Source organism: Mobula hypostoma, chromosome X1 (genome assembly GCF_963921235.1).
Source record: "Mobula hypostoma chromosome X1, sMobHyp1.1, whole genome shotgun sequence".
Lineage (NCBI taxonomy): Eukaryota > Metazoa > Chordata > Chondrichthyes > Myliobatiformes > Myliobatidae > Mobula > Mobula hypostoma.
Genome location: NC_086128.1, coordinates 37,995,271 through 38,018,664, shown reverse-complemented (window position 1 = coordinate 38,018,664; position 23,394 = coordinate 37,995,271). Strand labels below are relative to the sequence as shown.

General features: G+C 38.8%; 1 protein-coding gene across 1 annotated transcript in view; it reads right to left on the bottom strand.

Annotated features, from left to right (window-relative positions):
- Positions 1 to 23,394, bottom strand: part of tmem106a (transmembrane protein 106A) — a 42,025-nt gene that overhangs the window by 6,280 nt on the left and 12,351 nt on the right. Inside the window, exons 2-7 of the mRNA XM_063037251.1 lie at positions 18,527 to 18,763; positions 7,964 to 8,027; positions 7,703 to 7,862; positions 4,586 to 4,726; positions 1,117 to 1,160; positions 150 to 203 (exon numbers count right to left, since the gene is read on the bottom strand). Of these exons, the coding sequence (XP_062893321.1) occupies positions 150 to 203; positions 1,117 to 1,160; positions 4,586 to 4,726; positions 7,703 to 7,862; positions 7,964 to 8,027; positions 18,527 to 18,746 (683 nt within the window). The 5' untranslated portion in view covers positions 18,747 to 18,763. The remainder of the gene's footprint in view (positions 1 to 149; positions 204 to 1,116; positions 1,161 to 4,585; positions 4,727 to 7,702; positions 7,863 to 7,963; positions 8,028 to 18,526; positions 18,764 to 23,394) is intronic.

Here is a 23,394-nt window from a genome sequence, read left to right as displayed (position 1 = left end):
GATTCTACTTCCCTGTTTAAGAGAGGGAAATAAAAATATTTCACTTTGCATAAGGAAAAAGTGGTCTTGGTTAAAATAAAATAGTTAATTTAACTGGATTATGTTATTTCAGATTCTACAAAGAAGGAACTCTAATCCAGAACACTTACTGTATTGAGATCACAATATTGTGGACTTTGATTTCAGGCATTGTGCAATAATGGCTAAAAGACAAAATTGGAAAAAACATTATAGATTATCTGACATGTATGTAACAGAGTACACATAAACATCAATATATGTTGTGTTACCCTTCTCCCAAAATTGCTATTTATGCTGAAATAGTATTGTATAATCAATTTAAAATTAATTAATCTTTACACCTATCAATGAGGTCGACCCAGAATGCACAAGATGTCCAATAGTTTCAACACTGGGGTCCATCAACCTACAGTATATCTTTGTGCAAGTTGTCATCACAAGCAGAGGCAGAGGGAAAACTGAGAAACTTCTTTGTGTACGAGAATGCACAAAACATTATCAGGTTTATGATAGTAATGAAAAATATTTTAGTTCTTAAATATATCATCTTAGTTCAGGTAATAGCAATCTCAAACCAGTGCTAGAAGCTTATGGAAGTGAGTCCAATACAAACCGAATACATGGGGCATCGGTTCAATGCAATGGTAAAGAATTATGTGATATACTGCCGTGTCTTTTGGATATAATGTTAAACCATGGCTCCATATGCATTTACAGATCAGCCTAAAATAACTCCTGAGAGGAACATAATTTTGGTATTTGATCAACATTCAATCTTCAGAATGAAGTTTAACTGGTGACTTATTTTGCTGCCATTTGTGGACCTCCATAAGCACTGACTCTCAAAATGTACTAACAAAACATTGATCATACGACACTGGCTGTAAAAGAATTTGGGAATTTCTAAAGATGCGAACATAATTACTTAAATCAAAGTTAGCTTTTTCGTAGTTCAGTATTATTTAGTTTGTGACCAAGCTGACAGAGATAATCTTCTGCACTTCAGCAGTTAAATAGAAAACATTTCCCCTTTATTACTGCTAGTTAATTTCTATCAGTAGTAATTCCTAAATGCAATATCTTCATGATACTTACTACATGCCGAGATCATCTAGTGTAGCAGTGACTGCATAGAAAATCTGAAAAGTAAAGACATGATCAAATTACTTAGAGTGCGAGCAGAAACCCATGAAATCATATAAACAGAGATGGGACATGCAGCTTGTGTTATACATGGATATAGATAAACGGTGAATGAACAGAGCTCAAAATCTCACCTGTGCTGATCTAGCTCAGTTACATGTTTAATTTGCATGGAATAAATGCAAATTTGAAATTCTGGGTATTCTGACAGCAGTAACAGAAGAAATTTTGTTGCATTGTGAGTTTGTCTCTGTGTCCAAGTCAATAATTAACCAGAAGTAATCTACATAGAATGAATTATATGCTAGACTCGTATCAGTGACAAATCAATACGTTTATCTGTATGCAATTGCTTCCACATCAGAAAGACAGGGGATTATAATGCCATTTCTTATTAAGCTCCTCTCTTGTCTCAATCAAGTCCTCACATCTCAGGCTGGTAGGTCACTTTGGAGAACAAAAAATGTAGAGTAATGAATAAAAATTGTTTGATAAAAGGTCCAATCCAAAATATAAACATCTGTGATACAGTTCTTCTTAATTTCTTCCACATACCCTTTGGTTCAAGTTTTTTTATATAAATGCAGAGAGGAGTAAGTGCCTACTATGCAGACACTGCCATTGTTTAAGAGTCATTTAAACCAATACACAAACAGGCAGAGCATAGAGGGGTATGGACCGTGTGCAAGCAGATGGAATTAGTTAGATTGGCATCATTGTTGGTACAGTCATGGTGAGCTGAAGGTCCTTTCCCTCTGCTGTATGGTTCTATGTATATGAAAGACTTAAATTCATGATTTGCCAAGAACAGCAGTCATAGGAACTGTAATGTGTTTGTGTTTTCTTGCTCAACAAATACCTATACACTAAGATGTGTGGAATGGCTTTTGGGCAGAAAATCTCACAATAAGTGAAGGCTATCTGCTGTGACATCACTATCCCTGTCAATTATAAACCAATCTACACACAATTTGTGTGTAACTTTGCTCCATTCATTGCATTTACTGTTGACATTTTTTTTCAGGAAAATTTGTAGGTTGGTAGTTCTAGTTCTGTGTAATGTTTTCTGGATTTCAAAGAAACTATTTAAATTCACTCCTTAAATATGCATCTATTGAATATTTTTTAAAAAAACGTATTTTCAGATCTGCTGAAAATCCTACCATGCCTCTAGTCGTGGATCTCCCAGTGGCCACCCATTTTAATTCCACGTCCCATTCCCATTCTGATATGTCTATCCACAGCCTCCACTGCTGTCAAGATGAAGCCACACTCAGGTTGGAGGAACAACACCTTATATTCCGTCTGGGTAGCCTCCAACCTGATGGCATGAACATTGACTTCTCTAACTTCCGTTAATGCCCCACCTCCCCTTCGTACCCCATCCCTTATTTATTTATTTATCTATCTTTTCCCTTTTTTCTCTCTTTTTTTCTCCCTCTGTCCCTCTCACTATACTCCTTGCCCATCCGCTGCGATTCCCTCCCCCTTTCTTTCTCCCTAGGCCTCCCGTCCCATGATCCTCTCATATCCTTTTTGCCAATCAAGTTTCCAGCTCTTAGCTCTATCCCTCCCCCTCCTGTCTTCTCCTATCATTTCAGATCTCCCCCTCCCCCTCTCGAATCTCTTACTATCTCTTCTTTCAGTTAGTCCTGACGAAGGGTCTCGGCCCGAAACGTTGACTGTACCTCTTCCTATAGATGCTGCCTGGCCTGCTGTGTTCACCAGTAATTTTTGTGTGTGTTGCCATAATCCTACAGATGGCAGCTTTGCACCACTGGCACATACGCCAGATGGCTGAATCTATGGTTCCTCGGGTATTGAATAGGATAATTATTGCAATAAAACCAGTCAAGTAAAACTAACTTGTCTCCCTGAAACTGGGGATAAAGATTCTAGTCAGGGTCCATAAAAGGTTCAGGAGAATGATCCCAAGGATGAAAGGGTTAATATGTAAGGAGTGTCTAATGGCTGTGGGCCTGTACTCACTGGCATTTAGATGGATGAGGGGGGATCTCATTGACACCTATTGAATACTGAAAGGCCTAGACAGAGTGGGCATAGAGAGGATGTTTCCAATAGTGGGGGAAGTCTAGGACCAGAGGGCACAGCTTGAGAATAGAAGGATGTCCCTTTAGAACAAAGATGAGGAGTAATTTCTTTAGCCAGAGAGTGGTAAATCTATGGAATTTGTTGCCACAAACAGCTGTGGAGGCCAAATCATTATGTATATTTAAAGGTTTTTGATTATTGAGGGCATTAAAGATTCGGCCCAATTCTGCTCTGTGTCTTATGATCTTAGATCCAATTTGAACACACTTATTGGCCCTGCGATTAGCTCAAATGATTACAGAAAAACACTGACAATCTGCTCCCTGAATATTCAGAAATACCGATGATTTAGCATCCAAGTCACGCTTTCCATGCTCCCTTCCAACTCCCACACCCCATTCAAACTCACTGGAACCCTAGTTCCCATGCACTCTTTAAAATGACTGGGACCTGTTTCCCCTGCTCCCTTTAAGCCATGGGACATTTACTATAGACATCTAAATATAACAATTAATAATAATTTGGACTATCAACAGAATGGAATAGAATCCAATAGTCTGCACCAAAATCCTGAGTAGGTTGAATTTTTATTGTGTTACTGTGTTAAAGTTTAGTATCCACTTCTTTATGAAAGAGAAACTCAACAGGTAACAATTTTCTTTTCCTAGATCTTGCGTAATCTATATTTTCATTATGAAACAGATACTAGCCCTATAAAATCATGGCTGAACAGTGAATAATTACAGTTGAAAACCTAAGCGTTTATAGGATAACCATTTCATCCTGCTGTCCATTCACTCTCAATAGACAATAGTGTAATGGTTCTAATGCCCATGAACTACATTTCACATTTTATGGGCAGACCAACACCATCACAAGCTCCTGCCTCCAAGTCCAACAACATCTCTTATCTCAACTGACATCTAATCTCACCATCATAGGAATATTCATTTATATCTTAATCAACTCCAGGTGTGAATCATCTTTACCATCCCATACACCCCCTTAATTCAACCAGATGTCTTCTGTCCACATTTAGTTCCACACAAAGATCCATTTGTTTTCTTGCTTTCACTGTGGCCAAGGTTCACCATACAGCCTTATATCTGATGTATTAAGATTCAACTAAACTAAGATTTGGTTGAAAAAAAATCCCACATCTTCCCTCTCTGACAAGGTACAAAGCAAAGCAAATAATTAGGTCAGATATGTGGCTTTGTGATATATTCAAAGATACCATCTTTATGTGTTCATAGACATTCACATGTGCTATTTTAATATAGGCATACTCTGCTTTAAAGCACTATTTAACATTGCAGTTAAAACAGCAAGTCAATCTGTCACTATCACCTGAGGCAATGGTCATTACCTGGCCGCCTCCCAAAGGCCTGAAGACCGTCGTATTTTTGATGTTGACAGTTCCAAGGACCTCATTAAAAAACACAATCTGTACATTGAGATCAGTAATACTGATGCTGTAGAAGTTGTAGTTTGTTACGTTTAGTATATTCTGCAAAAGAGAAAACAAAAAATATGGCAATGAAAAGGCTAAAACAACAACGAAAGGCGTCAACTTTAATTTCACAATTCAGAATCAGAAATTCAGAACAAAAATCAGGATTATTATCACTGAAACATCATGATAATATGTTGAATTGCGGCAGTACAGTGCAAGAGATGCTCTAAAAGTCACAAGCTATAAAAATAAATAAATAGCACAAAAGGTGAATAATGAGGTAATGCTCATAGGTTCATGGACTGTTCAGAAATCTGATGGCAGAGGACAAGGAGATGTTCCTGAAATGTTGAATGTGGGCTTTCCCAATAGCAGTGATGTGAAAAGTGCATATCCCAGATGGTGAGGGTCTTCTATGACAGATGCTGCCGTCTTGAGGCACCACCTTTGGAAATGTCTTGAAGATGTTTTTCCCTCTTCAATCAGTGGGCACTTTTCCATTTTTTCTTTACCACAGAGGCTTCAATGGTAGTTTCAGAGAATGAAATAGAAATCTGGTACTAATTAGTGTCAAGTTGTAGCTAGTTTTGTAGGACACTTGCACTTCTCCTGAAGGCTTAATGGGCACCACCCAAATCATTTGAAGATGGCGTCAGCGAACGTGACCAAGGGCGATGTTCTCCAGACAATTCACGAAACTACTTCTTTCATGTCTGCTCTTTCTCTCAAATGCGGCCCTGCTACTGTTGAAGTCTGTGATCTACATTTTGGTGGTGTATTTTTGGGCCGATTGAGCGATCTGGCACTTTGCTGTCTCCAAGGGAGTTTGGTGAGGGCTCGAGCAAAGCGTGCTCCAAGAAGCCTGGAGACGGGTTGCGAGGCCATGATCAACTCCATTTCTTGCCAATCTCACTGATTGAAGCATTAAGGAAGATTGAAATCATCAAGGCAGGAGCTGAAGGTGAGCTAGTGTTCAGCACTGTCTACCAGACTCTCACTCGCTGCTGCTGGAGGAAGGTGTCTACACGTGACTCTCTCTCTCTCTCTCTCCTTGTCACACGCTGCTCCCGTGCTCCCGGAGGAAGATCCCTCTGTTCAAATAGTCTCTCTCTCACTCTTGATTGATGCTGCTAAAAGATTGTGCTGGAGTCCTAGGACTTGGGCAAGGTTTAATTGACATGGTTTGTGGATTGGACTCTGTAGTTCGCATTATGATGTGTTTCTGGTTTCTGATCCCTCTTTTTTCCAGTTGTTATTTTGGGCATTTTTGATCAAGGTGGACTGGCTCTGTGCCCTGCAGTCAACAAATGACACAGCGCTAGATTGAATTGAACTGAGCCAAACCGAAAATGCCTGGACTCTTTTGATTTTGTCTTATATATTCTGTGTTTTTCGCTCTTTTTTTGCCGTTTGCGCGATTTGCTTTTTTTGCGCGTGGGGGGGTGGGTTTGATGTTTTTCTTTGAACAGATCCCATAGTTTTCTTTGTTTTGTGGCTGTCTGTGTGAAGATGGATTTCAGGGTGGTATACTGCAGACTTAATTTGATAATAAATGTACTTTGAATCCTTGAATCATATCAGTATTCCAACCAGGAAAGGCAGAAACGAGCATCCAAACCAATTTTCAGATTGCAATGTCCTTATACTACTTCATCATTTTTCCTTTCAACATGTATCCATTTCTGGAAAATGAACAATTAGATACTGTAGTTGGTAGAAGTCAAATTACATGGAAATCAATCCCTTAGTTATTGAAACCACTGTTGTTAGTCAAATCAGAGGTGGTGACAAATCTGCATACAGGAGGGAGACTGAAAATCAGGTTGAATAGTGCCACAACAGCCTCTCACTCAATGTCAGCAAAACTAAAGCGCTGATTATCGACTACAGGAGGAAGAAACCCGAGGTCCATGAGCTCATCCTCATTGGGGGATTGGAGGTGGAGAAAGATGGTAACCTCCAATTCCTTGGCGCTTTCATATCAGACCAGCTCGGAGGTGCCATCACAAAGGCAGCATGACAAGGCATCTATTGTCTTAGAAGTTTGTACAGATGTGGTATGTCAGCTAAAACTTTGATAAGCTTCTATAGATGCACAGTGGAGAGTATCCTGACTGGTTGTATCACAGCCTGGTACGGAAACACCAATGCCCATGAATAGAAAAGCCGACAAAAAGTAGAGGATACAGCCCAATCTATCACAGAAAGAGCCCTCCCCAACTACAACGAACGCTGACACAAGAAAGCAGCATCCATCAAGGACATCCACCATCCAGGCCATTATCTGACATATAAATACTTTGAACTTTGAACTGATCATTATACAGGATTAGTGGTTAAGAAGGCATATGGCACGCTTGCCTTTATTAGCCGAGGCACTGAGTTCAAAAGTCAGGAAGTTATGCTGCAGCTTTATAAAACTCTAGTTAGGCTGCATCTGGAGTATCGCATACAGTTCTGGTCACCCCATTATAGGAAGGATGTTGAGGCTTTGCAGCCAGTGCAGAAGAGGTTTACTAGGATGCTGCCTGGATTAGAGGGCATCTGCTGTCATGAGAGGTTGGACAAACCTGGATCACTTTCTCTGGAGCGACAGAAATCAAGGGGAGATCTGACAGAGTTTTATAAGATTATGAGAGGCACGGATAGACAGCCAGCATCTTTCTGCCAGGGTTAAAATATCTAATACCGGAGCACATGCATTTAAGGTGAGAAGGAGTAAATTCAAAGGAGATGTGAGGAGCAAGTTTTTTATGTTTTTATTTTTTATTAAACACAGAGTGGTGGGTGCCTGGAATGCGCTGCTCAGGGTGATGGTAGAGTTAGATACGTAAGGGACTTTTAGGAGATGATTAAAAGGCACACGAATGTGAGGGAAATGGAAGGATATGGACATTGTGTAGACAGAGGGATTAGTTTAATTGGTCATTTGATTACTAATTTAATTAGTTCCAGACAACATTGGGTTGAAGGGCCTGTTCCTGTGCTGTACTCTTCTATGTTCTATGATTTAATATAAACAAATCCTACCGTAATTTTAAGAATAACTCTGTAATCCTTCTTGTCATCAATGACATAGGCTGACTTAATACCAACATGTTCAACATCAATGGAACGTGGGAAAAGGAAAAAGATTGCAAGCCCACTGATCAAAAGGCTGATGATCACAGCAACTGCCACATACAGCTTCCTGAAAAGTAAATCAAAACCCAGAATTAGAACTGACATTCTTCTTTTTTCTTTTCTATTAGTAAAATAACACGTTTGCAACAGTAAAGCATTGATACTGACGTTCGTTGTGGTTGCAGTCTCTGGTCACTGTATGGTATTAGGGCAACCAACTCATTCTCCTGGCCTGGAAATGTAAAACAGAACAGAATCTTTAAGAATCTAGTCAAATTTCCCACAGTACTTTATGTTACTCGTTTGCATAATGAGAAGAGGCAAGGCCGGCATTTATTACACATTAATTGGTCTTGAGATGATGGGTGATGTTGGATCCTGATGCTTTGTGATTCAAAAGGTTCTTCAGAAGACAAGAATGAGGCATGACACTTGTTGCTTACAATCATTTTATTAAGTATTACAAGAGCAACAAAGAGGAAGGAACAAGCAGTGCTGAGAGAGGCAAAGGAAAGAAACTAAAAAGTAGTCAGTCTTCTCCTTTCGGACCAGAGATAACAGCTCACCAATAAGATAACCAGATTCGAGTAATATGACACTTGCCACTGCAACCAAAAAGTTTCCAGAAAAATACAGAGGCAACTGTAACCACTGGAAACCCACTGAATCAGATGTATGTAGGCAATTATATAAAAATACAAACATGCATAGCAAAATTAAACTACAAGAAAGATACCAAATTCTATACCTCAATCCAACACCACCGTCCTGAACTATTGCAATACTTCTACTGGAAATACTCTTACAGTGCTATTGGGAAGGAAATGACTTTCTGGAATTAACCCAGTGATGATGAAGGAATCGCAGTATTTTTCCAAGTCATGACTACTTATGACTTGGAGAATCTGCAGATACTGGTGTCCTCAGGCACATTCTGCCCTTGTTCTTTTTGTTGATGTTGAAGGCTTGGGAGATGTTGTCTAAATGCGCTTAACAAGTATCTGTAGCGCCAAACGTAGCAGGGAGTAAATTATTGCACAAATCATCCAGAGGCCTAGACCAATAATTCAAATTCCACAATGGGAGTTATTCAATTTAAATTCAATCAATTATCTCAAATCTAAAAATAAATAAATTAAGTCATCAGTAATGCTGACCACAAGTAAAATGGATTGTCATAAAATCCTAACTGATAGATCATACTTTTCAACATCATCAAGAACACCACCCCCCCCCCCGCGCCACCCTTAACACAGGACATTCTCTCTTCTCCCCACCTCCCTACCAACACACTCCCAACCACACAGAAGATACAAAAGCTTAAGAATACATACCATCAAGCTCAAAGATCAGTTCTATCCTGCTGTTATCAGACTCTTGACAAACCTTATATGGTAAAGGTGAGTTCTTGATCTCTCAGTCTACCTCTACATAGCCCTTTTTTGTCTACCTGCACTTTCTCAGTATCTATAACTGTATATTTTGCATTCTGTCTACCCCTCCCCACCGCCATGGTACTATCTCAATGTACTTATTTATGGAATGGCACATAAACAAAAGCTTTTCACTGGATCTCAGTATATATGACAATAAATCCATTACTGTGATCCAAAATTTTATAAAATAGTGGTCAACTCTAAATAGGTTACAGTTCGCTTATTGTTTCGCCTTCATGTCTTATGGGCAAAGGCTGTACAAGCTAGACTTGTATCAGCTGGAGTTCTTGTAAATGCTGACAGAACTCAACAAGTCAGGCATCATCAAAAGAGGCCATTTCCCTCATAGCAAGAGAAAAATAACAGGACTGATATTGAAACATCACAGATGATTAACAGTTCTAGAAAGAGAGAGGGCAAAAGAAGTGCAGTAGCTACAGTCATTGGAGATAGAGCTTATAGAAGTGACACAGCTCTTAAGATAGAAAAAGAATCCAGCTAAAGGAAGATCAAGTGCAATTAAGTCACACCAAATGTAGTGGAAGGCAGACACAAGAGATTCTAAAATATGAAAACAATTAAACAAAAACATAATATAATCAAAGGAAATTAACCGGCTGAAAGACAATAGAGATAAGTGATAAAGTTCTATCAGTTTAGCTTCAGGTTTCAGCAACAGCTAATGACCTGTGTTTCAATGATACCACATCTTTGTTTCTGTCTCACTTCTGTCAGTAATCTGTTAACTGGACACTCCATGAACAATGGACTCACCTGGGCAACCCTGCACCTCCCCCCCCATCAACTTTTTAATCCAGTCCATCCCTCTTTTATCCTCTCTGCAACTTAAAACTAATTTGCTTTCTCCCATATCCAGTTCTGATGAGGCATTTTTGACATCGTATTTTAAGTCTTTTTATCCCCCCACACATGCTACCTACTGACTGAGGTTACATATATTTCTATTTGTGCTATTAACGCTTGTAATTTGTTATGAATATTACATGGTACATCTTTGCATTACAGAGGGAGTGCATTTCAAGAAAAACATTTGTATTATGATTTTCCAAAACATAAACCCTTGACAAAAACTGATGAAATAATTCTTTACTGCTTATAGGTCTCAGCCCGAAACGTCGACTGTACTCTTTTCCATAGATGCTGCCTGGCCTGCTGAGTTCCCCCAGTATTTTGTATGTGTTACTTGGATTTCCAGCATCTGCAGATTTTCTCTTGTTTCTGAAATGGTTCTTTCATATGTTTTGTTACTTATTTCCTTCACCTATTTTGGGGGCCCTTATTATCATAGTGGGCCAACACAAGCCCAAAAGATACATGTCCATCTGTATAGTGAGTTGGTTGAACTTACATTCTGATAAAATGATTGGGTTTATGTCAAGTTGGATCAGGCCACATAAACAGTTCAGTATCTTATCCAGGATTGGGACTTCACCCATTCTTTCTTATTGCTGTTTGCTCGATTTGTTTGGTGTTTTGTGCCGGGAGGGGCGGGGTAGTAATGTTCTTGTTGCCATTTATGTGATTTGTATTTTTGGGGGGTGGGGGTTGATGTTTTAGTTGCCAGGTGTGCAATTTGTTTTTTTGCACAAGGGGGTTGAAGTTCTTATTGCCATTTGCACAATTTGATTTTTGCACATAGAGGGAGGGGTTGATGTTCTTGTTGCAATATGCGCAATTTGTTCTTTTTTGCTTATGGGGGTGTCGATGCTTTTCTTTGAACAGCTTCTACGTTTTCTTTGTTTCATGGCTGTCTGGAGAAGACAAATCTCAGAGTTGTATACTGCATACATACTTTGATAATAAATGCACCTTGAACCTGTTTAATATTACTACATGTGAATAGCATGTTGGAAATTGTTATTTGCAGCAATGATCTAATTAGACATAGAGACACATTATCAATTTGAGTTTATCAGGTTCATGTTACCCATTGTCAGTTTGGCTTTTAATTTTATAAATCACAGGATTCCTAAGACTGGGAAAATACAAAGATAGAGAATGGCATAAATAAATTTTAAAATAAACTATGAAATTATCAGCCAGCACAGAAGTAAAATATTGAAACGCAGAAAGAGAAACAGGTTTGCTAGAACAGGAAGAGTCGCCAATAATAGGGGCAGTAGTAGCAATTGTAAGAACCATAGAACTATTAAAGAATAATTTGCTTCATTATTTTCCAGTGTGACAGATAAGTAGACAAGATATCAGAAGGCGTCAGAATTTGAAAATAGAAAAAGGAAGACATTAAATAAACTAACAATTTCTGAAACAGAAAGAGGAGAAACAGATTTACCAGGATGCTGCTTGGATTGGAAAGCATGTCTTAAGAGGATAGGTTGAGCAAGATAAGACTTTTCTCTTTGGAACTAAGGAGAATGAGGGGGTGTGAAAGATAATATGAGGCATAGATCGAGTGGACAGCAAAGACATTTTCTCCAGGTTGAAAATGGCTAATATGAGGGGTCATAATTTTATATTGAGTGGCGGAAAGTATAGGGGATATGCCAGAGGTAACTTTTTCTTAAAAAGACAGAGAGAGTTCTTGGTGCGTGGAATGCACTGCCAGGGGTGGTGGTAGAGGCAGATACTTTAGGGACATTTCAGAGAATCTTAAGCACACAGACGACACAAAAATCGAGGCCTACTGTCTAAAGGAGAGAAGAGTTAAATTGATCTTAAAGTAGGTTAAAAGCTCAGCACAACGCCTGTGCTGTGCTGTAAGACTATATGTCCTATAAACAGTAAATAAATCATTCAAAAGTTACTTTTAGAAGGAGATATCAGAGGCATTATCAGATTTACTCTGAAAATTTGATAGTAAAAAGTAAATTGCCAGAGGACAGCAGAAAAATAATGCAAGCCTTATATTTAAAAAGGGAAATAAAGCATGTCCAGATTTTCATGTTAGGAAAAATAACAATTTTTTAAAACTAACAAAGTAGAATACCTAAGAACCAAAGTCAATGCATTAGGCAACACAGATTTTAACAGGGGCATTGTAATCAAACTCATAACAATGAACTTTTTGAACTATCAGAGAGCAGATAAAGGTAATGCATGGCATGCAGTTTTTAAACAGGCTTCTACAGGTGGAGGGACAAAAGTACATGGCCAGCTAGTTTTAAAAGAAAGCAGAGTTCAGAGTGCCCAGAATGGCTGAAGATGTAAAGCAACCCAACTGTTCTCAATTTGTACTAAGACCCAGATTCCAAAATTATCAGCACAATTTCTGAATTTAAAGATAACTTGGATGAATAGTCAACACCAAGAACTGCTGCAAACTCAAAGTTAATAAATGGGCATAATTTCAAATTAGTTTCAGTACACAAGATCGCACTATCACATTTTAATAGAAATGGGATAGATTAATAAGGATACTGAAAAAGGCAAACCAAATAGTCCACTTCTAGAGAAAGAGACTGAAAAAAAAATCTATAATTGGAGACTTTCTAGAGCAACACACACAAAACACTGAAGGAACTCAGCAGATCAGGCACATTATGGAGGGACAGGAACAGTCAATGTTTTGAGCCAAGACCCTTAATCAGGACTAGAAAGAAAGAGGGCAAAAGCCAAAATAAAAGGTAGGGGGAAGGGGAAGAGCATGAGCTGGTAGATGATAGTTAAATCCAGCTGAAAGAGGAAGGTAGGAGCGTTCAGTTTTTGTATAATTCTTGTTACCATATTTTTTAAAAATAGATACATTAATAACCTAATCATTTGCACACTCGGGATTTTGCAGTGCCAGAGTGAGTGTTTTTGGACCACTGGATACCATAACATACTTTTAATCTTTTAAGGTGTTATACAATGTTATAATACATTTTCCAGCAGTTGAAAGGTAGCATGACAATTATCACCTGGAAAGTTATATGCCAAAACACCGGGATTTCTCAATAGTGTTATAGTGGAGTATCAGCATTTTATTGTAGATTCTTTGAAGAGAGTGAAGAAATCATTTGAGGATGGATTGGAAACTGAGTTATATCATCATGAAATAATTACACTCAGTGATCCTTTATTCCTTTATTAAAAAATTGTTGAGTGGTTGAATAGAAATCTTTAAAATTATGAAAGGTTTATCTAAAGTTTATCTATTTAGAGATATAGCATGGTAACAGGCCCACCCGGCCCAACGAGCCCAAACTGTTCAATCATACCTATTAGGTTAATCATACCCATTAAACTACTAACCTGTATATCTTTAGGATGCAGGAGGAAACCTACTTGGATACGGAAAGAACGTACAAATTCCTTACAATCAGTGGCTGAATTGAACCTGTGTTGTAATAGCATTACGTTAATCACCAAGCTATCACACCGCCCATGATTTTTTTTTGAAGACTAGAAGAAGACTAGAACATCAAGTCATCGATGAGAGGAGTTCAAAGTATCTTCTTCGTCCAGAAAATTCTGAGAATCTGAAACACACTATCAAAGGGAGTGGTTGAAAGAAGTAGAAGAGTTGCATTTAATGGAGGACTAAGATAAGCACAGGGAAGAAGAGGATGACACTGAAAGGGCTAGATAAGGAATGCACTGTTGTCAAATAAATGATGGCAAGAACTTGTTGAGCTGTTTCAAAGCAAAACAATCCATGTCGTTCATATTCTTACCCATTGTGAGTCTGTCTACTTAAAAATGCCAGATAAATTATTTCTGTTTAACAATTGTTATGTAGTACACAATGAATCTAAGTTACAAAAGTAACTAATATTGATCTCCTTATTTTTTCTACAATTTCACATCCAAGCCCATCAGTATACCCCTTGTTGCACTTGAACACTCTGGGTTGCCTGTAAACTAGCAAATTACTTTTGAATCAGAATTGAAGCCAATATTGTGGCTTTGAAGTCTAACTTGAGTGGCAGTTTCATTACAAAAATATCTTTTTATGTTTGTATTACATTTGCTTTAACACTGAAAAGAGTGATTTAAAAAACTAATAGCTTTTGATCTTCAATCATTCATTTATTTTTGGGTCACTGCAATCTGAAGGCTCCATCCCATTTAAAGTTTTATCATCAAAGATACATTGTCATGTTATTGTACAGAAGCACACAGACTTATCTTTGAATGCTTACATTAGAGATAATAAAATGAAGGAATGCTGTCCATCTTGCGCAATATTTTTGTCCCGTATTCTACTTTTTAATAAAATTTAGAGTGTTGGTTGATACAGACTAACAATGCAGTGTTTTCAATACTTGTCGTGATAAGGAAGGTACGATACTGAGCACCCTCATTATTACTACCCAAGGAATAGGAGCACGGACTTCCCACAAATAACAAAAAACACACAAAGGTCTTCTCCTTTGTATCCAATACACAACCCCCAAATAAACATAAGCATGTCCTATAATATTCTAAAAGCATTGGTGCACTTTATTAAACATATCAAACCTTTTAAATACCTAAAAGGACATTAGCTAACAAACTCTTCCATCAAAACTCAAGCAATAATTGGGTTTGAAATATATGATACAGTTGTGTTATAAACCTCTCTGCTGGAGCAGTGCAGAGCAGGAGCCTATTACTGCAAGTGATTTGGAAATTAAACACCATATTTAAGGAGACAATAATTGATAATTCGATATATATATCGACATCAATATAGTTTAAAAATTTTAAAGCTGAGGCTTGGAACCAAGTCCATAAGTATATAAATCTACAGATAGCAAAATCTGTGGCTAATGAGGATTGAATTTACAACCCCTTGGAAGTTTTCATGTTTTATTGTTTTAAACATTGAATCACAGTGGATTTAATTCGGCTTTTTTGACACTGATCAACAGAAAAAGACTCCTTTGTGTCAAAGTGAAAACAGATCTCTACAAAGTGATCTAAATTAATTACAAATATAAAACACAAACTAATTGATTGCATAAGTATTCACCCCCCCCCCGCTTTAATATGACACACCAAATCATTATTGGTGCACCCAATTGGTTTTAGAAGTCACATAATTAGTGAAATGGAGATCATTTATTTTTGGAGAACTGTGTGCAGTCAAGGTGTTTCAATTGAATGTAGTAAAACTACAGCTGTATCTGGAAGGTCCAACTGCTGGTAAGTCAGTACCCTGGCAAAAACTACACCACAAAGACAAAAGAACACTTCAATCAACTCCGCGAAAAGGTTATTGAAAAGCACAAGTCAGGAGATGGATACAAGAAAATTTCCAAGTCACTGAATATCCCTTGGAGTACTGTTAAGTCAATCATCGAGAAATGGAAAGAACATGGCACAGCTGTAAATCTGCCTAGAGCAGGTCATCCTTAAAAACTGAGTGACTGTGCAAGAAGGGAAATAATGAGGGAGGCCACCAAGAGACCCATGACAACTATGGAGGAGTCACAAGCTTCAGAGGCTGAGATGGGAGAGACTGCACAGACAACACCTGTTGCCTGACTGCTTCATTAGTTGCAGCTTTATGGGAAAGCGATAAAGAGAAAGTCGCTGTTGAAAAAACTCATATGAAGTCTCGACTAGAGTTTGCCTGAAGGCATGTGGGAGACTCTGAAGTCAGGTGGAAGGTTCTATGGTCTGATTAAACCAAAACTGAGCTTTTTGGCCATCAGACTAAACGCTATGTTTGGCATAAGCCAAACACCACACATGATCATAGCCACACCGTCCCTACTGTGAAGCATGGTGGTGGCTGTATCAGGAGGCCCTGGCTTAAAAACAACAATGTTAATGTCCTGGAGTGGCCAAATCAAAGTCCAGATCTCAATTCAATTGAGAATTTGTGGCTGGACTTGAAAAGGGCTGTTCACTCACGATCCTCATGAAATCTGACAGAGTTTGAGCATCTTTGTAAAGAAGAATGGGGGAAAATTGCACTGACCAGATGTGCAAAGCTGATAGAGACCTATCCACACTGACTCAAGGTTGTAATTGCTCCGAAAGGTGCTTCTACTAAATACTGACTTGAAGGGGGTGAACACTTATACAATCAATTATTTTGTGTTTTATATTTGTAATTAACTTAGATCACTTTGTAGAGATCTGTTTTCACTCTGACACAAAAAAAGCTTTTTCTGTTGACTGGTGTCAAAAGAAAACAAACTAAATCCACTGTGATTCAATGTTGTAAAACAATAAAACATGAAAGCTTCCAAGGGGGGTGAATATAGGCACTGTATGTACTATATATCTCAGTGGCAAAAGATGTCTATTGCTTTCCCAAATCTAGGTACTTTATACAAAGCCTCAAATTTGGGTGTCTATAAAAACTGGTTAAAAATGAACAACGGATAATTAGATGGAGTACAATTCATAAAATCATAAACCAAAATACTTGGTAACCCTGAATCATGGAGCTGCTAGCTTAAAGATAAAAAGTAGAGGAACAGATAGCGGAAGGAAAATAAAATCACTCAAATAAATTGTTAGCAACACACAAAAGTGCTGGAGGAACTCAGCAAGCCAGACAGCATCTATGGAAAACAGTAAACAGTCCGACATTTCAGGCCAAGACTCTTTTCATCAGGACTAGTTTGCCAATTCAGAAAGTTGACATCATCAGTATTTCCTAATATGCAAAATGATGGAAGGATCTTTCACAATACAGGTTTCCCCCACCATCCAAAGGTAGAGCGTTCCTATGAAACGGTTCGTAAGCCGGAATGTCGTAAAGCGAAGAAGCAATTACCATTTATTTATATGACAAAAATTTGTGAACTTTCGCAGATCTAAAAAATAACCTACCAAATCATGCCAAATAACACATAAAACCTAAAATAACAGTAAAATATAGTAAAAGCAGGAATGATATGATAAATACACAGCCTATATAAAATAGAAATACTTCTCTATAATCATTGCCGCACTGTTCTCCGTAGCGAAAATCTCACGCAAGTGCTCTCGGCAGAAACACGACGCAAGCGCTCTTGGCAGAAACACTCTCTCCAGTAACCTTTAAACTATGAAGCTGCCAAATCATACCAAATAACACATAAAAATACACAGCCTATATAAATTAGAAATAATGTATGTACAGTGTAGTATCACTTACCAGAATCGGGAAGACATCAAGCACACTGATGGTGTGTTAGGCTGAGTTGTCGGAGGTTGGGGTGGTGCAGTGGTCCCCAACCGCCGGACAGCGAACCGATACCAATCCGCGGAGAATGCAGTGGTACAGCGGTGGCTGGGACACACCCAGCACATCTTTAAGAAAAAAGCCAAAATAAATAAGCTAATTAATTAGGTGCCGCCCGGCACGTAAATGTCGGCCCAGATCAGAGGCGATTGCCGATTGCGTTGCCTCTGATCTGGGCTGACATTTACGTGCTGGGCAGCACCTAATGAATTAGCTTGTTTATTTTGGCTTTTTTCTTAAAGATGTGTTGGGTGCGTCCCGGCTACCGCTGCATTCTCCGCGGCAATGTATCGATCTGTGGCCCGGGGGTTGGGCTGGTGGGACACTGGGGTGTCACCTCATCATTGTCTGTTTCCATCAGGACAGGCAGGTCATCTTCTTCTATGTCTGCCTGCCTCGATGTCGAAGGTCGAGGTTCGTCGTCTACTGTGGCTGATATGGAAGGCTTGAAAAACAACAGTATGCTTGTCTGCTAGCCTTGCGCATTTTTCTATCATCTCATGCAGTTGCTTCACGTTCAGTTCCTGGACGACTTCACTTTCGGTCCGTTCGCTATTGCATTCGGTTTCGATTGTTATCCTTTCCTCTTCCAATTGCATCAGCTCTTCATCTATCAGTTCTTGGTCATGGAATGCCAAAACCTTTTCAACATCATCTTCGTCAACTTCCACAAGCCAAACTTACTTTGTCCTTACTTCGTTCACCACGATCGAAACGCTTAATTATGTCTAGTTTTATGCTACGTGTAACACCTTTACGAGCTCTTTTAGGCTTTTCTGATACCTTAGAACTCATCTTGCAAACGGCTGCTCACAGGCACGTGCTTAAGCAATGCCGGCAAGAATGCAGTTCCAGGGGAGGAGCTTGGCTGCTCGGAGCGCGCGCTGCCTTTTATCGCATGCTGCCTTTTTTTGTAACAGTGAAAACATCTTCTGTTAGCGAAAACAGGTAACTAATGTGGGCCTTTCGTAACAGCGAGATTTCGTAAAGCGAACGTTCGAAAAGCGGGGGACACCTCTATCTCATTATTGCATGAAATACTTGAAGTCATCGTGGTTGTTTACATTGACAGTGGAATTACCTTCATCAAACGACCTTCCAAGTGAAAGGGTGGGAAGCAGATTTTAGTAGCTTAGTGTCACAATGATTACATGGAAGACCACCTACCTCTTGGTATTCTGCCAGTCCCTTGACATGTGGGACATGTGACATTTTCTCTTCCCACAAACTCTACATAAGGAACATGAGAACTGGCCTCTCCATTGTTGCCCTGTACTTCATCTGTGTTTTCTACAGATTTTCTATCTGTCTCTGTCACAATAGATTCTGCATCTTCTTTCTTGCCTTGTCTTGAGAAAGTAGGTAAATGAGAGAATGATTTACCCATGGTTTGTTGTACTTTCCCTGTAACATGAATTCAGAACAAAAAGGATTATACTTTATCTGTGAAAATGGTATTCATATTCAATTATCGTAATGCATGTGAAACGTTACGAATCAATATCACAGACAGATGTACCAGCTACTCAGAAGGTCAGTGACAAAACAAGAGGATACAAGCTTCCTGGTGGTCATGATTCCAAGACCAATTTCTGGTTCTGATAATGTGCAACTGTTAAATTTGGTGCTTTGAAATCCTGCTTCCATTAATCTGTATATATTTAATACAGTGGAAGCTGGCCAAGCAAGCCTGAATATACGAAAACAAATCTTCAGCAGTTGCATCTGACTCTTCCTTGCAATTTCAGCTTTTTATTTAGCTTGGATTCATACCTAAGACTTAAGATGCAGCAGACACTTCATTATAGTCACAGAAAATGTTGTGCTCAAGTTATGAGGGGAAAATTAATTTGACACAACTAGTCTATCCAATCAGTTTTATCTCCGTATTACTCAGTCATAGAGCTGTAAGGCATGAAAAAGGGACTTTCGGCCATACACATCCATGCCAACCAAGATGTATATGCAAGCGATCCCATTTCCCAGCATTTGGCCTGTCAACCACTTCCCCTAGCAACTGTTCCATACATCTACCACTGCTATGTAAAACAACTGCCCTTCAGGTTCTAATTAAACCTTTCATCTTTAACCTTAAAACTACTGTATGTTCTCCAGTTCTTGATTCCCCAACCATGGAAAAAAGACCATTCACCCTATCTATGCCCCTCATGACTTTATACACCATACTTTGGCTTGGAGTCAAACATATCAGGCTCATGACGGCTAGAGGAGAAAAGTTACTCTTAACTCAACATAGGAAGTTATGGAGACAGCAGAAATTGCAGATGCTGGAATCTGGAGCAACACACAATAACCTGGAGGAATTTAGTATGTCAGGTGGCATCTACTGAGGGAAACAGACTGTCAACATTTCAACCCTCTATTTCCCTCCACAGATTCAGAATGACCCTCCATGTAGGAAATTATAATGGATATAAAATCTCAACTTCCATGTCCAAGGCATAAAAATTCTAAATTATCCTGTTCTCCACAGGTACCTTGCCTAAAAGCATTGCACTGGAGTACGTCAAGGGTGTGACTGAACCATTCCAAATATGCAAACAAAACAGAAGAAATTAGGGCTGATGCATTAAGCTGTAATTTTAATGGCTTGATCAGTTTTAATCATGCTGTTATTGCAGATTCAACTTAGTAAGTGTGGACTTTCATTCCTTTAATTTTAGAGATTTGCTTTTTAAATATTTCCCATTTCTTGATTCTTGCACTTAACTACATCCTTTTTCTCACATCTTTATTTCACTGTGCATGACTTAAGACTCCTGGTAACTAAGAAGACAATTTTCTTCATTACAGTGATAGAGAAATACAACCATTTGAGTCCATTCTGACCATCAACCACTCAATCCTATATTATAATTTCTGGTAACACACACAAAATGCCGGAGGAACTCAGCAGGCCAGGCAGCATCCATGGAAAAGAGTAAACAGTCAACGTTTCGGGTCAAGACCCTTCATCAGGATGAGAACAAAAGATGAGAAGTTAGAGCAAGAAGGTGGGGGGAGGGAAAAAGTCGTACAAGGTGGTAGGTGATAGGTGAAAGAGATAAAAGCCAGAGTGTATTTTATACATATATATATATAGACACACACACACATATTACATACATATATATATATATATATATATACACACACACACACACACACATACATACATACACATTAAATAAGTAGTGCAAAAAGAACAGCAAAAAAAATGAAGTAATGTACGTGGGTTCATTGTCTGTTCAGAAATCTGATGATGGAGGGGAAGAAGCTGTTCCTAAAATGCTGAGTTTCAATTCCTCAGTATTGATATACTAGCACAAAATGATAGCCAACGCAACTCGTTATAGAAGGGAAATCATATCCATTCCCTAACAGATACTGAAAACTACATTACCTTCAAGCAACCGTTGCTGAAATTCATTGCAAGGGAAATTTAACTTTATGCACTCCCCTTAATAAGAAACCTATATAGTAGCACCAAAAGATGTTGCTCTGGCTGCAATCTTACAGATTTGAAGGTGGCAGGGTTCCTGAGTTTGCTAATTTCATTATGCATAACCTGTCAAAATATATCAAAGGATATAACATTTCCAAAGTGCTACGGAGTGAGTGGAATGTATTTCAGTATTCCGCTCTATTGAACGACATAATAATCATCAGTATACACAAGCCATGTCATGTCAACTTCTTAGCCACATCCCTTTCCATCTGCCAAACAAATATATTAAGACTGTGGCTATTCTGCTGACAACTGCAACGTGTTCCTAAGCGAACCATTGCATTCAGTTCTGGTCGCTCCATTATAGAATTTGAATTTGAATTTGAATTGACTTTATTACTTACATCCTTCACATACATGAGGAGTAAAAATCTTTACGTTATGTCTCCGTCTAAATGTACAATGTGCACACATAGTAATTTATAAAATATAATAAATTGAACAATCAATGTAACATAGAGCACACTCAAATCAGCGTGAGTTAATCAGTCTGATGGCCTGGTGGAAGAAGCTGTCCCGGAGCCTGTTGGTCCTGGCTTTTATGCTGCGGTACCATTTCCTGGATAGTAGCAGCTGGAATAGATTGTGGTTGGGGTGACTCAGATCCCTAGTGATCCTACACACCTGTCCTTGTAAATGTCCTGAATCATGGGAAGCTCACAACTACAGAATCCTGCGATTAAGGGAGGTACAGTTCCCATACCAGGCAGTGATGCAGCCAGTCAGGATGCTCTCAATTGTGCCCCTGTAGAAAGTTCTTAGGATATGGGGGCCCATACCAAACTTCCTCAACCGTTTGAGGTGAAAGAGGCACTGTTGTGCTTTATTCACCACATAGCCGGTGTGTACAGACCACGTGAGGTTCCCAGTGATGTGAATAGAATGGGTATGGAGGCTTTGGAGAGGGTGCAGAAGTAGTTTACTAGGATGCTGACTTGATTAGAAGGTATGTGCTACAAGGAGAGGTTGGATAAACTAGGATTCTTTTCTCTGGAGCGGCAGAGACCGAGGGTAGACTTGACAGATGTTTATAAAAGTAAAAGAGGTATAGACAGACAAACAACATCTTTGTCTCAGGATCAAAATGTCTAATATTAGAGGATCTGCATTTAGAGTGAGAGGGCAAGTTCAAAAGAGCGAGCCATTCCATTCAATTGGCAAGTTTTGCTTTAAAAACAGAGCGCGCTGCATGCCTGGAGTAGTAGTGGAGGCAAATACGATAAAAGTGTTTAAGAGGCTCCTAGATAGGCACATGAATGTGCAGAGAATGAAAGAATTTGGATATTGTATAAGCAGATAGAATTAGTTTAACTTGACATTTAATTACTACAGGTTAAACATCCCTTATCTGAAATGCTTGGGGCCAGAAGTGTTTCAAATTTAGGATTTTGGAATATTTGCATCTATATAATAAGATACTTGGGGATGGGGGTCCAAGTCTAAACAAAAAATCCATTTACATTACATATGCAGCTTATGCACAGCTAGTGTGAAGCTCACAGAGGCAACAGACCACAGTCAGAGCTCAGTCTGACATGATGGAGCTAGGTTCTCCACAAACTATCGGAGTTGAATGAGCTCCCCAACCATGTCTATTACTGGGTTCCAACACTACAATTGACTTCATATCCACCATCTCTTTCAAACAGCTGCCTGTTCCACAGCAACTACAATGGGGGGGGGATTTTATATAATTTTTTAAAATAATTTTGTGCATGAAATGATTACCTTCAACTTTCAGTTTGTTGTAAGAGATCTTTGCTTGATTGTGATCAGCATACTGTTAAGTGGTACACGTTCACTGACAAATCCACTCTTTCAATACATGCTCGAGATCTTCATTTTTTTACTTCATGCAACGTTTTTCTATTTTTCATTAACTTCTGTTCATTACATTTGTGAGGTCACCTCTCAGAATTGTCTACGGTGCGCAGAGACCTGAGCAGCACCTTGTGGAATTTTCCATTTGTGAAGTCATGTCAGTGCTCAAAAAAATGTTGTACTTCAGAGGTTTTCGGATTTTGGAATTTCAAATAAGAGGTACTCAACTTGCAGTTTGATAAGTTCGGCACAATGTCATACGCTATAGGGCCTGTTCTTGTGATGTACTATTTGATGCTCTATGTTCTAAACCAGAGTGATATAACTGTCTCATATAAACTGAAGGAGATGCATACCTTCTATTGTGGATACTGGAACACCCAGACAGACTGGATCTTACCTAGTGGAAAGGCAACTCAAATACCAAAGAGTAAGAACTTAATCCATCACACTCAGGAATTTGTTGATGGATCAGCAGATTCTCTGAACTATTAGATGTTATTATATTAATATTTCAATGCACTTTTTTTAGAAACATGGTATACAGTAGTATAAAAATAACTTCTCGCAAACGGGCAAGTCAAAAGGGAGTGTAGGAACTGGGAACCCAGTATGGTTGAGGAAGCATGGGAAACGATGGGAAACAACCCAGCGGGCCAGATGCCAAACCATCAGGATAAAGCATGGATTATCAGAGTTTTGATGT